This window comes from Atractosteus spatula, chromosome 1 (genome assembly GCF_055471065.1).
Source record: "Atractosteus spatula isolate fAtrSpa1 chromosome 1, fAtrSpa1.hap1, whole genome shotgun sequence".
NCBI lineage: Eukaryota > Metazoa > Chordata > Actinopteri > Semionotiformes > Lepisosteidae > Atractosteus > Atractosteus spatula.
The window spans coordinates 3,754,683-3,770,288 of record NC_142706.1 but is presented as its reverse complement, the minus strand read 5'-3'; the positions used below and the strand labels follow the sequence as shown (position 1 = coordinate 3,770,288).

The 15,606-nt window shown below is 41.3% G+C and overlaps 2 protein-coding genes across 2 annotated transcripts in view; both read right to left on the bottom strand.

Moving 5' to 3' along the window:
• Window positions 1-6,313, bottom strand: part of LOC148840430 (uncharacterized) — a 31,189-nt gene extending 24,876 nt beyond the window's left edge. The window contains exons 1-8 of the mRNA XM_088926792.1: window positions 6,269-6,313; window positions 5,250-5,315; window positions 4,740-4,865; window positions 4,252-4,329; window positions 3,964-4,083; window positions 2,429-2,849; window positions 1,747-1,946; window positions 834-1,237 (exon numbers count right to left, since the gene is read on the bottom strand). Of these exons, the coding sequence (XP_088782918.1) occupies window positions 834-1,237; window positions 1,747-1,946; window positions 2,429-2,849; window positions 3,964-4,083; window positions 4,252-4,329; window positions 4,740-4,865; window positions 5,250-5,315; window positions 6,269-6,313 (1,460 nt within the window). The remainder of the gene's footprint in view (window positions 1-833; window positions 1,238-1,746; window positions 1,947-2,428; window positions 2,850-3,963; window positions 4,084-4,251; window positions 4,330-4,739; window positions 4,866-5,249; window positions 5,316-6,268) is intronic.
• A 4,268-nt stretch (window positions 6,314-10,581) lies between these two features.
• Window positions 10,582-15,409, bottom strand: rwdd4 (RWD domain containing 4). Its single transcript, XM_088914920.1, has 6 exons — window positions 15,205-15,409; window positions 14,031-14,111; window positions 13,784-13,893; window positions 13,222-13,372; window positions 11,929-12,046; window positions 10,582-10,688 (listed from the first exon to the last, which is right to left on the bottom strand). Exons 1-6 carry the CDS (start codon window positions 15,226-15,228, stop codon window positions 10,612-10,614), a joined length of 561 nt encoding a protein of 186 aa, XP_088771046.1. The 5' UTR covers window positions 15,229-15,409; the 3' UTR covers window positions 10,582-10,611.
• Between the last annotated feature and the right edge of the window lie 197 nt (window positions 15,410-15,606).

Genomic DNA, 15,606 nt, shown 5'->3' with positions numbered 1-15,606 from the left:
CTTTCAAAGAGTCTGTCACTCAGTATCAAATTCCATGTAATATTACGTTGTGTATAAGCAGCCTTGTAATTACTATCAAAAGTCTCTTCAGGGTCCATTGTTGTAAATTTATACACGTTAACCTGTCTGACCCCTTATTCACTCTGGGAGATCTCACTGTACTTGGACTCATGGCAACCAAGCAAAACATCCATGTGTAGTGAGCAAGAGATATCCTATAACACTAGCAGCAGACGTTTGTCAATAACTTCAAACCAGTTAAGCAAGCCACACGAGATTTTGAAATAGACTATGCCAATAGTGTTCTTAAAGCTGCAACCCTTGGAGAGCATGATGTTTTGCTCATCTTTGCAGACTGTGTCCTTCCATGGGATTTACAGTTTCTTTTTTAATCTGCATTGATTTATGAGTCTGCAAATGCCCATCTCCACTTACTAGCACTTCTGACTTGCCTGTAGCACTATTTCCATGATATCTGCAATGACCATAGTAATTAGCATTGGAGCCCTGGCTTCAATTCCAGCCTTGGGGTACTGTCTGTGTGGAGTTTGTATGTTCTCTCTGTGTTTGAGTGGGTTTTCCCTGGGTGCTCCAGTTTCCTCCCACAGCGCAAAGACATACTGGGGGTTAATTGGCTTTTTGGAAGACTGTGAATGATCACAGATCTCAGTTGAGAGCTTCTCAAATACAGTTGTAATAGCAGCTGGCATCATTACAATTTGGAACATTTTACTTGGAAGCTTTAACTTCTCTCCGTTCTGTGTGGAAATGTAAAAATGTGTCTTGAGCTGCTGTGATGAGTAAGTTCAGACTTAAAGCAGACAGGTGCTCACCTGACTGGCAGAAGACAGTACATAGCAGGCTTACAGTTCTCATCAAGCTTGTACCAGTGAAGAAGGAGGCTTATTTCCTTTTCAAAATCAGAGACAGATTTTGCTCCCATCTGAGAAAAGATTAACTTGTCCTGGTTAGGCAAGGAAGTCTGAGAAAGGCTGTCCTTGTCTAAAAGCTGTGAGTTGTTTTCTTGTTGCCTTGTGTGATCTGTCTCAGTGGAAAGACTTTCTGCACTGTTTTGTGGGACACTGGTTCGAGAGCTCAGCTCCCTGTCTTCTTTCGAGAGCCTCCTTCGTGACAGCTCCAGCTTCTTTCTTTCGATAACATTGAGAATGGCTTCAAAGGCTGTCTTGGAGATCCTGGTAGGCAATATTTGCGCATCATGCTTCTGACCTGTGAATAACTTGAAAACATAAGAGAAATTACAGAAAAGCGTTGATCCTGACACAAGATTTCAAAACAGTAAGATAAATTTGTTTGAGGAAAGCATGAGTTAGGTATTAATGTTGAGCTTCTACAGTAGTATCGGCTATTATATATTTTTTTCTGAATTGCCAAATCATCACAGACAGTATAAAACAATAAGACTGATTTGACTTCCTTGATACATTCAGAGCCCTCCAAAAGTTTTGGGAAATGTAACAGTAGCTTTTCAGTCAAGCAATTTCTGTTTGTGATTGTGAGATTGATATCAATGCTAAGCAAAATGTCCTGTATAATTTATGTTTGTGTAATTTCATGCTTCCATTTCATAATATTGGATCAAAAACATTCTTTTTGATTTCAAGTGAACAGTGATTCCAAATGACCATAAGCAATAGGGACACGCTTCACTAGTACAACTGGGCCAGAGTACTTGGTCATTGAGAGATACAGTATATGAATTAACTAAGAAAGAGAATTTCTCCTCACAAAAAAATGTGGCCCTTCGGACTCCTGGCACTGCCTGAGCATTTCCAAGTGCAGGGCCACGGTGTCGTGAGAGTCGCTGACGGCATCTTCCAATCCCCAGCGCAGGTCGATCATCTTGAAGTCATAGCCATGCTGCTTACAGTAGAGGTAAAGCTGAGGATAGACACTGGCCATCAACGCCTCTCTCTCTGCCACCGTATCTGAAGGCCACAAAACGCAGCACCCTTGTCAAAACCATGACAACTTTTTATTTTGAAAAAGATAAGAACTGCAGTAAAGCTAAAAATAAAATGCTATTTTCTGTGATTCTGTCATCTTCTTCTTCAAAGCAAAGACATACGCTTGAAAACGTCTTCACTTTCTTGTAGGAACCATTCATATTTTGAATACATCCTTAGGAATTTGGACACTAATTATCAATAATACTAATCAAACCTGTACAAGATTGTAAGAGGATGCAGTACAGACATGCTTATGTGTACTTGTTGGGCCAAATTATGACTAGATGCATCATACCACTTTGACTATCTTATCAGTAGACAAAATTGGAAAAAAACACAGAGCAAAAATTTGAGCAGGGGTATCACATATGTAGAAACTGATTCTCATTGACTCAGGTTCTGCCTCAGTGTTGCTTTTAGCACAAAAATATTACGTTCTGTTCAGATCACAGCCAACTCACCTCTATATCCCCCGCAAATGTAGATCATGAATCTCTTCTTCTTCACAGAATAAGGTAACCTGACATTTCCTCTGATTATTTCTCTGATTTTGTCATCATCGGAGAGCAGGAGGTCAGTTTTGCACTCACTAGATAACTGCCTCCCTTTGGCCTCGCGGCTGGAGTTAGCATTGTCTGCGTTTGGTAAAGTTGCTTTATGGAGACCTTTGAGGCTGGGCAGTGGGGTGTGTGATGAAGCCTCTGACTGCAGTGACTCTGAGCTGACAGTCCAGTCACTGCTTGTTCCTGGGGATCCAGCGTAGCAGCTCTCCAACAGCTCTCTGTGATCCTGCAGCATTGTGAGGCTCTGGAATAACTTGCAAGGAATCTCAACAACAGCCTGCGGGTCCTCTTCATCTAGTAACGTTTTTAAACCTCTGTCCTGTAAAAGGGCAGACAGCCATCAAAATGAGCAGCTAAACTACAGTAGCTGAATGGCTTCCGCTTTGCAACTTTTTCTTATGTTCAAATTCCTTTCAAAGAATATTGATTAATTAGAAAGTTGTAAACCCCAAATAATGGAGATTGATTTTCATATATTAAGAAACAGAATAAAGGGCTATACTACAGATGGGACTCACACTTAAAGGTAGAGCACAACACCACTATCTCTGTGACTTTATAAATAAGTTTTTATTTTGGATGAAAACTCTGAAACTTTTTTCCTGCTATAAGACTGTGCATTCAAGGCGTGAAGTACAGATTCCCAGTACAAGGGAGACGTGTTGCAGCTGCTCCACACCTGTCAGTCTCTGCACAGCGGCCTCCTGTCAGGTGGAGGAGTCAGTTAGTCAGATCAGGTGGGGAAGTCAGGACTGGCCTCACCCATCCAACAGAGCGACAATTCAAGCAGGTGAGATTGAACAAACCTGAACAGGAATTTAGTCAGTTTTTCTGATAGACAATGATCGTTGTTGACTGCAAGCAGTCAGACTCTCCACACATCTCATCAGGAGGACGGCCAGAGCCATCAAGATCCAGAAGAGGCACCTTGTGACAAATCATTACTTTCTGCTGAAGATCAATGACAGGATCTGTGAACAGCTGATCACGTAAGCCAATACATAGATGATAAAGGAGTCAAAATAATAAAAGATACATAAGACGTGGGAAATGTAAAACAATAATGAAAATCCTACAGATAATGACCGATTATAATTGTTTTTTTATTTGCCTTGACTCTATTTAGAACAGCTGTAACAGCTGTTGCTTTCAGTCCCAACTGTTTCAGTATTTCTTGTTCTGTCCTAAGGTGTGCAGTATTTCGGGAGCTTGATGGCCACCCTTGTCATCATACCAGGGCTTTGCTTTGGAATTCCTCAGCCAGATGGAAGAGCGCCACCTACTGGTCCACCAACGCTACGTCCTGCAGCAACCAGATTTTTTTTTTGGGGGGGGGGGGATCTCCTGTTCACATACTTAAAAAGTACTTGAAGTACCTTCCCTTCAATTTCAAATAGTGAAAATATAAAGAGCGTCCAATTTCACTGCCTCACCTTTAATAAAAAGCTTTCAGTTTTCAGTACATATAGCTTTTCATTGCCGTTGTCTGCTGCTGTTGTAAAGGTGTCTCCTCGCTGGTCAGCTCTTTTTCCATGTCGATTGTGGAAATGGTGCTAAAAATGAACGAATCGTAAACTTAGTTTGGGCAGAGTCTAACCTGACAACAGCATGTGCTTATATTGATTTTGAACAAAATACAACCCCCATAATAAAAACAAGTAGAAATAATTGATGAGAAAGAATGATTTACTTAGTTTAATTAGGTGCATCCTTGCACTTACCCGTAGGTGAGCTTTGATCTGAGACTGTGCTTCCACACTGACTTTTTTATAAGGCACATTCCAGTGGCTATTCAGCTTCTGCAGTAGAAACTAAAGTCAATCTACTTAGATCAAACTTACTGAGACACACTAGCTGGGGTTTTCTACTCTTAAGGTCTGAACGAGCGTACGGTACATGTCTTTCTACACCAGAACACTTCCAGAGGCCTCATTCACTGCAGTGACAAACATCCACGTCAAAAAATACAATCCACTCGCGACATTATTATCACGGTACTTACGACAAGTAAGAGTAGCTTCGTTAGTAAAGAAGAAGATTCGATTCCGCGTTTCGATTAATCGCAGAGCGCAGTTTAGGACAAGTGTTGAATACTGAAGTTGCCGTTCTGTGGGGGGTAGTTATACCGTATTTTGATCATCAGTATAGTCCCGTCCTTTAAAATAGGAATTTCAATGTAAGAGGAACTCGGAGGCACGGCTGCCCCTACCCTGTCCCCCACGGCCTTGGAGTCCAGCGGTCTGTGAAGTGTCCTGTGGGGCTTAATAAGGTGAGGGGCGAAGAACAGCTCTTGAAGTTTCTGGGATGAACTTTGAATACTGTTGCTAACGTCCTGCTAAGAAAAACAAAAACCACATTCTTAGACGGTGTGTCTAGTGGAGATCTTTCAGCCGTTTAAATAGCTTCCTGGATGTACTGTACGATACTGCTGGGACAAAAACTAATATCATAATGCCATTAATTCGAATATGATTCGAAGGACCCAGCTCTCTGAAAGAAAAAAAATCGTCAAGCCGATTACGCGCGTGAAGCACATCTAGCATAAGTCGACGAGAATCGCAAAAACAAATGTAACATTTCCATTGGGATATAAATGTAAATTCGTGTTTCAATGCATGTGTGAAGCCTCACTGATTGTGCAAAGTTATGGCGGTGTGGCTCTTAGGATCCTGTACGTCTGGCAGGTAGCCTCGCAGAGGCTGCGCCTGGAAAGGCTTACCTGAGACACGGGGAGGGAGGACGAGTCCTTGACGAGCGGAGGAAGGGCTACAACTTCTCTGTATCCCTGAAAGAATGGATGAAGAGTCAAAGCGGCTGACATTCAGTAGGCTGGTTAATCCGGTCTCTTTATAAATCTGTACCGTGATGAATTAAAAGTGTGTCGCTAAGAAAATGATATGCCGATATGGAAAGCCCGGCAATGAATGCATTAAATAACACGTTTTCATGCATATTTATTCATATCCGTGTGATGCACAATGCAGATACATTGAAACTTCACTCGCAAAACAACGGGACGTGAATGAAATGCGACTGCGCTTACTTTGCTCTGTTTCTTGGGAGAAATGTTGCTGTTCGCGTAATAAGTCCACATTCTTTTAGATCAGCGCATTTCCTTCGCGGGAACAATTATTTTCTCCAGGTGCTTTATAAATCCTTCATCTCTGTAACACTGTGCGTGTTTGTGTTGGAAAGCAAAGAGCTCCAACTCCGGAGCTGAAGGGAACAGATCTTGCACTGAAACGCATCTGCCGACGCCTACTCTATATGGCTCCGGACCGCTTCCATCCAAAACAGCTCTGAATGTAATTGTATGGTGACTGGTGGGAGTGAATTGGACGTCCCCTCCTACGAACTACACCCCCAAAACCACAAACCTCCAATGACAGGAAAGTCCGAATTTGCTTAACAGCGTTTACAGGACGCTGCGCCTAAAGCTTGTTTTTTTAAATACTTATTTTTCCGAAAACCGTGTTTTCAATGGACGTATTTCAATAGCAGAAGAGAGTTTTTTCTTCTTCTAGAAATGAGTCCTTTAAAGACGTTTTATTCCACAGCTGACACAACTAAACACCATTTAAAGGAGTTTATAGAGAAAACCCCTAGGCCTTTTTGCACACAAGGTGAAAATCGCAACTGATCTTTGAAGGTTTGGCATCGTTTCTTATTTTCATAAGGAAAAAAAAAACTAAAAACCCGAAGGTTAGATCTGGAAATAAAGGTGACGTTTATCTTTACCTTCGGCTTGACGTTATCACCATTGAAAAGCATTTCTTGCGCCATCTAGCGGAAGGAAACGTAAATGAACCGTAATACGCAGTGACAGAGTGTCACAGTGTTTGTTCCGCGACACGTACAGTAGCCGATCTCACCTTTCTTTTCCCTTCAGCCGAGCATCTCGCCGGCGCACTTGCGGCCTGTTTCCGAAACGGTGTAATTCTCACGTCTTTTCTTCTTCTGGTGGGAACCCGGGCCGTTTGGCTTCTCCAGACGCAGGACATGTCTGCGCTGTGCGGCACCGTCCGAGCTGCCGGCACACCTGTGTAACAGGTCGATTGGATAATGAAATATCGCAGAAGGCGGCTTTGAGTTCTCCGTCACATTGCCTTTCGCTGGTAGACTTCGTTTCATTTTTTAAATGTTTTTTTTTTTAAAGTGTTCGTAGGTGAAATACCCGTAACCCGACACAATATTAAAATAACGGGTAGAAACCTTCTTCATTCTAGACTCCGTCTTACAACATCCCCCGCCTGAGTAGAGTTTAATATCCTTTACTTTCCTAAACTGTCTACGACTCATCAGACACATACTGTAACTGCGCTTTAGATTTTAGGTTCCGTGACAAAAAGGGGTGTTTATTTTAATGCAAACTTCCAAAACATTGCGCATATAAACATCGAGAAACACCCCCCTCGTCCCAATTATGAAAGCTGTAGAAAGTCAGTTGTAACTGAAAGCTGAACATAGCTATTTTGTTTTTGCGTGCTATTTAAGTGTTAAAAAAGCAATTACCTTGTGAGAAAATAAATACCGGTTAATTACCAGTAAGGTCTCGACAGTTTTACCTGGAGTTCAAGAAACCGAGACATTCATCAAATGTGTAATTGTCAAGATGGGAAGTACAGCCGAATGCACTCAAAATCCAAATATCCAGTCGGGAATAAAGTCAGTCCCCGGAAAACAAGGGAAAGTGGTACTGGAATAAATCATGGAATAAGGAGCACCCGACACCCCATTCTCAAGGCAAAACTCGGGGTGCTTCCGACCAGCTCAGCCGAGCACGATCCTCTGCTCCACCGTCATTTTTGTCTAACGCTGAAATCAGCTTTGCTGCTTTCGATTTAAATTATACGCGACCTACTGTACGTTGACGTTTTTTTAAGAAGAAGACAAATGAAAAGAATAAACAAACACACTGGCTGCAGAGGCTTGAGGCTGTTTTGAGGATCCTGCACCTAACAGAGCCTCCTTTTATGAGGCGCAGTTCTGTGCCTCTCTCATCCATTCAGATATATTACCATGGAAACTGCATTTAGACGGACAACTGGCTCGGACAAGTGAACACTGGACTGTTGACAAGAGCGCCTTTTAGGCAGCATCAATAGCAAAAAAAAGGTTCATTAAAATTGTAATCTGCAAGTAATTAACATACAATGTAATGCCCACAGTAAATGCAAAGATTTGAGGCTAACAGATAAGAACAGTGCACCAGAATACTGATAAATAACGTTTATTTTTTTTTTAAAAAGAAGTTGTTTTAAAAGATGAATATCTTGTGAAAAAGACAGGTCTCAAAAGTCAGCAGAGCCTCCACAAGCATCCCCAGTCAGATATGCCTCATGAGCGTTTCCCCCACTTCACACTGAATTACAGCATTAAAGGGTTTTGGGTGTAGATTTTGTTTACATTTTTATTTTCAATCCATTTTCCATTAAAAAAAAGTGGTTGCAGTTGCCACACTGCTACGCCACATATGCGGCTTGAGGTACCGTCCTCCCCGAGACGACACACCTGCAGAACATCTTCACAAGGATTTTCCTCTGGGGTGGCATGTTGGCATGATGCTTAGGATTGTGCCTCACCGCTCTATGGCCCTGGGTTCAAGTCTGGCCCAGGGCTCCACCACTGTGGAACTGTGTGTGGAGGGTGCAAGCACCCACTGTGGCCACAAGGGGTTTTCACTAGGGGTCTCTGGCTTCCTTCCACAGCCCCAAGACAGGCCAGGCCTTTGTTAGGTTAAGTGGCATCTTTAAACTGTTGCATGTCCATGTCCTGTGAAGCCCTGCACCCACTGTCTGCCAGATGGGCTCCAGCTCACTGCCAACCCAGTCCTGGAGTAAGCCGTTACTGAAAACAGATGGATCCTGCTTTACTTTATGTTTAGCTAAGATAAGATCGCTTTATTAGCCATATACAATTTCTTGCATTAAGAATTTGTCTTTTCGAAGACCCCAGCTTGCTCTCCATGAGACACACAGACAGGGAGAGAGAAGCTTGGGGTCAGAGCGCAGGCTCAGCCATTTATACAGCACCCCTGGAGCAGTTGGGGTCAAGGGCCTTGCTAAGGGCCCAACGGAGTAGGATTCCTCTGCCGGCCATGGGATTTGAACCGGCAACCTTCCAGCCACAGGCGCAGATCCTTAGCCACAGTGCCAAAAAATTTGCAAAAAGTCTAGGTCATCTTGTGATCTATCCTTTGTGCAGCTTGCATTTAGATATGAAAACTCCATGAACAAAAACGTTCCAATTGGGCTGATGGAATTGTAAATGTCTTCTGTTCCGATTTGTGGATCACAACCAAAACCTGCCTCAGCTACACAGCAAGCCATGTGTAAGAAGACAGATGAATGGTGGTCTCTACTAATCCGTGCCAAAGATCGGACTTTTACCAGCGTCCTGACCCCGTTTTCACTCAGAGGTAACGGCACAGACAGGCTCTAGAGAAATGTGCTGCGTTAACCTCAGTGCAGGGGGGGTTGCTCTTTCTACAAGTTTTTCTACTGGCGTCTCTCTTCACCAACAGAGCGACCCAATTACGGACTTTAACTAGATTAACTTAACACCTGTGCACAGGTCTTTAGGTGCTGGAGATACAGAGTGACCAGTCCCTCCAGGACTGGAGCTGAGCAAAATGTTTAATGTACACTGAACTGAAACAAATACTTCAATCTGTATCTAACTGCAGGAAATATTAGGAAACAAGTTACTGAGCACTAACAATGAGGTGTCATTTTATGTTGCTTTACAAAGACAAACACCACTCTTCTAGGAGTGCTCCATCCATCTAAAGTCCATGAAACCTGTCTTATTCTTTAAAAAAAACTCCTTTCAAAATGTTTTCGAATTCTGATAAGCTCTCAGGTCTGCGAGGATTCTGCCTCCTGTCGAGCAGCATGGTGTTGCGCAGGTCTGTGAGGTCGTGTGTTTTCATTGCACTTGATTTTAAAACCCCTGGACATCCTGTTCCAGAGCAGCTGCTAGTCTTCCTCCTTACCACCTGTTTTGCTAAGCTTGAAAGAAAAAAGAACAGGTTTAGGGGAATTTAGATCTTTCAGTGAAAACAACAACATCAAGCACAAGTACACAGGGTTACCAGGACTATTCCATCTTAGTTAATATTTAACCTGGCTCTTAATTTATAGATATAAATTTATACAAGTTATTAATCTTAAATAATAGGTCCTTCTCAGTTCAGGCGCCCTTCATTTGCATGTTTTTGGTTTGATGCATCTCAAGAATATACACCACTTGTTAATGTAGAACAGATGAGCTATCACGGTTTGGTGTGGCCAGAAACAGGCATCTTCACAGAGCACTCAAGTGTCTGTGGGCACCGCTTAAAAATTTTATACTATGAATGTTGTACTGTTCATCAAAGCTTTACTTTACCAAAGAAAACTTAAGTAAAGCCCAAACAGATACCCATGCCTATCTTTTTTTGCTTTGCATGTCTTTAAAATATAACGGCACTCATTTCCAGTGGTCTGTGCCTCTCCAGCCCGAGAGGGAAACGCACTTGACTGTCTTAAAACAACGGCATTCCCATAGAAAGAGCTTGGCACTGAAACACATCACCACTTCTCCCCAATATATACCGTCTGTCATAAGTGAAGTTTATACTTATAGCCGTGTGCTCTACAAGAACAGCAAACTCTGGTAAAACTTTGAGGAGACCCAAAATGAAGTTAAGACAAAATGAAGCGAACGGTAAAAAAAGGCATTTTTTCAAAAAATGAACACTTACATGCTTCATGGAGGTATTGTCATGATTTACAAAGGCGGTCAAGGTTGGTTGAGAGGAAAGAAAGTGAAACAACGACATAGTTACTGAAACAGCACTGCCAAGAATTTTACAGCCTAGTTATGCAACAGCAGGCAAGACTAAATAATTAGTTTTTTTATGACTTCTTTTAATATGTTGAACATTGTACTAACTATATGAATTCTAACATGTATTCTATTAACTGATTCTATTCCTTAAATATATACTATATATATTCTCTTGCAAAAGAAAAGTTTGCTCAAGAACAAACTGCCCATCACACCCGAGCATAACCTCTTTACCCTGAAATTAAAACACTTCACATGAAGAAAGAACACTGCTGTACCTTGATTACATCCACCCAGTTCCAGCCTCGTGGAAGTTCACCCCTGTTATCTGTTAACAAAAAACGAATAAGTGACAATCAACATTTTGATGGTCTGTCAGTAGTGATGAGATAAGAGAGCCACCTGGGAAGTGAGATAATAATATAATTTCTTGTTTTTTTGTATTTTTGCAAACTATGCAGTCCAGTGTCTTGAAGATAGCTTTGCACTCAAATATATAAAGATGCTGCCTGTCCTTGGTCAGTAAGATAAGGGGCATGTATTTCGTAAGCTGGCTGTACGCCCAGAACATGAAAAGAACTGTTGTCTAGTCTGCAACTTAGATATAATTAATTGGCATGTGTTGCTGTCTTATCATTTGTTTAGAATGTGTCATAGTAACTCTTTTTGTTTTAAGGTATAAAGGACCATCTTCAGCTACTTATTTTTTAAGTCTAGTGGTTGCAAGCTGGACTTCCATATGCATATGAAATAAAGAGACTTCTGCTTCACAGACACCTGAACTTCATCATTTGTATGACACAACAGTAGTCAGCAGACCAGTTAGCGCACAAATGGAAAAAAATAGTATAACACCAAATTAGAAAAATCTCATTTTTTTTAATAAAACAAAAATGAAATAACATGTCCGTAAGGATCTGTAATCCTATGTAGGTTTAATTCAATTGTCCGAGACATTAACACCTTAAAGCACTATGGCATTGTAGAAGCAGCAAAGGAGCTTTTTTTGTGCACTTAAGACACAGCACATACAAGTCCTTGTTGCAATCTGTACTAAGCGAAGAATTTCAAAAATGCCAACAGAAATTTAAAATGTAAGTTAAGCTCTCTTGACTTTTGCATATGAATGGCAGGATTGTACTTCCATCCAAATCCTCAGTGATTACAAATTTGTCACTGGTAAAAATTACAAGGCTTAAGAAGACTTAGCATTGTACCAAACCAAGAGAGAAACGCTGGCCCCTGATTGGTTAGTCCTGGAGAGGACCAGTGCTCTCATCTTGAAATAAATAAAGATCACACATGTCTTTTGGGAAAGTAATTGCCATCTGCGAATTCGTACGCCACACCTTCGCAGCAGGGAAGTGTGGCAGGAACTAGTTTAAGACAGACACTTTCCAAATGAAAAAAAACACTCAAAATATTTCTCTTTTACACAAATGAGTCATTGTGCAACTTCTGGGCAGGCTGAGGCTGAGGCTGCAGCCACCTTTTAACACAGCACTACTTTGAACAAGTTTGTGTAAACTGTAAGTGCCGATGAAGAGAACTGCTGTGCGATTTCCCACCTGTTCTCCCTGTTAGCTTCCGCTTCTGAGCTTTTGTTAACTGTTCTTTCTTCTCTCTTTTCTTGTTTGAAGAGCTCAGGTTGGTGGCCAGGGAATTTTCCGTGTTGGAGGTCAGGGTCTGGAAATACCAAATCAATGAGCGTTTAGAAAAAAAAGAATCATTCTCCGAGGTACCATACCTTCTTTGCAGGATGTTTCCATATGCAGTATTTTAAGCAATAATTTATGGGAGAGCCAACCTAAGCATTGCTGGTTTAAACTGATCAAACACTGAATGGATCTAATTCTTGGGTCTGAACACGTGTGGAAGGAGGTTGGATGTGGACTTATTTCGGATCTCTCTGCCCACCGTTCATTCAAAGGATTGACTTAAGATTATATCATGACTTTGACTTCTTTAAGTCCCAAAAAACAAATGAATTACCTCCAATATTTTGCTAGTAATGTTACAGCACAAAAACTGTTATCATCACAATCTCAGTGACTAAGTGGAGTATTTATACCTCACAAAACAAACTCTATCACTCATAAAAACATAAAACACATGGCAAACAATACATCTGACTGGTCAGTAACCAATTTGAAAGTGTGCCATTAAAAATGTGGGCAAGGACACAAAGCAATGCTGGTGGCATAGGGCAGGATAAGGCCTCTTTAGTGTAGGGAGACTAACACTCAACCTGGTCCTGGGATCACTTTTAGAAGATGGCATAACAAAAAACATTTTAAGTTGGGTAAGCTTTTCAGAAATAAAAGAGTGTATTAGAATGTAATACAAATGTCAAAAAAAACAAGAAAAGAGATAAATACCATTTGCATCTAGGGAAAGGAAACACCTAGCAGGCAAGGCAACCTTTCTTTCTAGCGTTTCCAAATTATCGCAGAATTGCACTCTAAAAATGGGTCATTAATAATGGCAGACAGCGCAGACTGCTTAAGAAAAGGTTAATTTGTAAGTTGTGGGGGGAAAACTCCTCCCTTTAAGGGTCTTCATTCCTTTATAAGTACAGTACACTTTTAGTCATACAATCAGTACCAATTGTAAATAAAATATTTAAAAGACAAAACTTGAGAAGATAGGTTCATGAAGAACACACAGGCCCAGATGTGCTAAGACCTGTCACACTGCAATTTGCGTTTGTGTTGAGACCATTTGCAAACTAGCAATCTACTGTATGTAGTAAAAGAAAATAATAGCTGTGGTACATTTATATCTACAACATCTTCATAAATTAAGCAGTGACACTGTTCAGGAATAAAGAATAAACAGGTGCAAAGAACAGGATAACATACCACTGCATTGATTACAGGCTGATGGTTCTCCATAAGTAAATCTTGATTTTCTTTGGCCCATTCAAACAGTGTGTACATCATGGCAGTTCCCAGATTTGCTTCAACCTGCTCTTCTAGTTGGGCAATAATACTTTTCTTCACTTCTGGGGAACTTAAAAAAGGAAAATCAGAATCTGAACAGACAGTATCAGTATAAACATATTCACAGATTTACTGTAGCACCGAAACAGATACCTAAATGAGCTTCTTATACATTTCTCTTTGCACAGTGTCAGTACTGATCTTAGGACTGTGTCTACTAGACAAAGTGTGACTACTGTTCTCTTCCAGCTGCCACCCTATTCTGATGGCTTTAAGGCTGAAAAGATAATTTGTTTTTGCAAATGCATCACTCAAGTTTAAAAGCATACCTTTCACTATGTATTTATTGGTCACGCTAGGAGGACACTTTTTTCTTAGGATCTTCTGGTAGTAACTGATTCTGTTACAAAAGCAGTATGAGCCCTTGACCAGTGAGCTGGATTTGAAGAAGTTATCTTTGAATTCCATAGGCCATACTCACATTCTGTTGTTGAAAAAGGCATCCAGCGATATTTTGGGGGCAATTTCTGGATATGTTTCAGGCCAGGAGATCTCTAGAAGGAAAGCTTTAGGATCTTCATGATCTCCTATCTGTAAAAGCATTCGGGTCAGGCAGTTTATAATTAAATTCCCATGTTCACACATTGGCTGAAACTAGGCACTTACATCTCTACACATGTGGAACTTATAAACAAAAAAACAAACCAAAGAAAATAATAGAAACTCACCCTGTACTGAAAAGAAACAGGACTCAATTCTTTAAAACACTCATCTCCTTCATAAATGGAACGTAAAGCCTCCAGCTCCATCTACAATGAGACACACAAGGGCAGCGTCGTGTTAGTTCACACATCTGCATGGCACAAAAAAGCACATGCTCACTTAAACAACTAACACTTCCCAGCAGAGGCCAGACTCCTTCAGGAACCAACAGAACTGATCTCTATTCAGCGGTGTAGGCCTTACTGTGGCACCACAAATACAGCCTTGACTTAACCCAAGAACATGCTCTGTTCAGACAACTCTCCAAAATATTATATTAGCACAAAATGACAAGGTAAATACTGTTTGACCATGGGCTGACTTTTTCCTTTAAAATTGGCTTTTCCATACATAAAACTTGTTAATATCTCAGTCGTTAAGGGACCTGATAGCTTGCAATTTTAAAACTAGCTATAGTACGTGCTTGCATTCTGACAAAATCATATCACTCCTGCGGGTTTTCCTACTTGACTACATCACTGTGCCTGTCCATTATTCATTATTGTCGCCACTAGTCAAAGAAAAGTTTATATTTATATAACACTTGTTTTGTATAAACGCCGGGCGGGGATACATTTCAATTTTCCAAGCACCCTGTTACTGGCATGAATGTATCAAGCAACTACTTGTTGAACTTCGGAAGATATAAAATATTTTCTACATTTACTGTAAAACAGCTAGGATGTTTTCTTTCCAAATCCCCCAAACAGTTTAAATGCCGTTGCTGTTTGAAACCGTTTTTAGTAACGCATCTTCACTAAGCAGCCGTTCTGAACCTGCAGGTCTGTGTTCACGTCTGAAACCAGAGGGTGACAACAATTTCACTTCTTCTGCAGTTAGATGTCAGTGACGGATACGGGTTATTTTCAGGGTCCAACGTAACAGACACGCCTGTCGTTAAGTAGTCTGAATGCAAGTTAAATAATTCATCGTGAGTGAAAATAATTTAAACCCTAAACAACAGGGTTAACGGGTGATTAACGAACCGGACGGAGGTGGGGTAGACGATTGAGCTGGGAACAAGCTGAAATACATTTCGGCTCACTACATCGCATTAATTACAGTAACGAAATACAGTACTAAACTAAACTCCTCTCGCCTCTGCATGTTCGCCGTCCCACAAACACCCCTGCAACCTACCTCCTGATCTTCATTGGCAGTCATGTTTTGCCTTATCCCCGTAAGCACAAAATATAAATACAGTAAAAAACCTTTTACGCCTGAACGCTACAACAGCGCAAGCAAGACTACCATGATCTCACACACGTCAGGAGAGCTGCCTATAGCGTCTCTGCCTCCCTCGGCAGTCTGCATGCTCCGTCAACTTTCACCCCTGACCTCCGACATCCGACCTCTGACCCTCGCCCGCCGCGTCGCTCCTCACGTACACTTCAGGAGCTGGTACTGTGCGAATTACTCAGTAACCTGGACGTGTTCAAAGTAACATATTGCACTTTAGCGTAACAAATGCGGATATACGGCCTAAACAGTTGAAGTAAAAGCCCATCTTCGCTTCTAAACTATGTTACATCCCAAGCTATG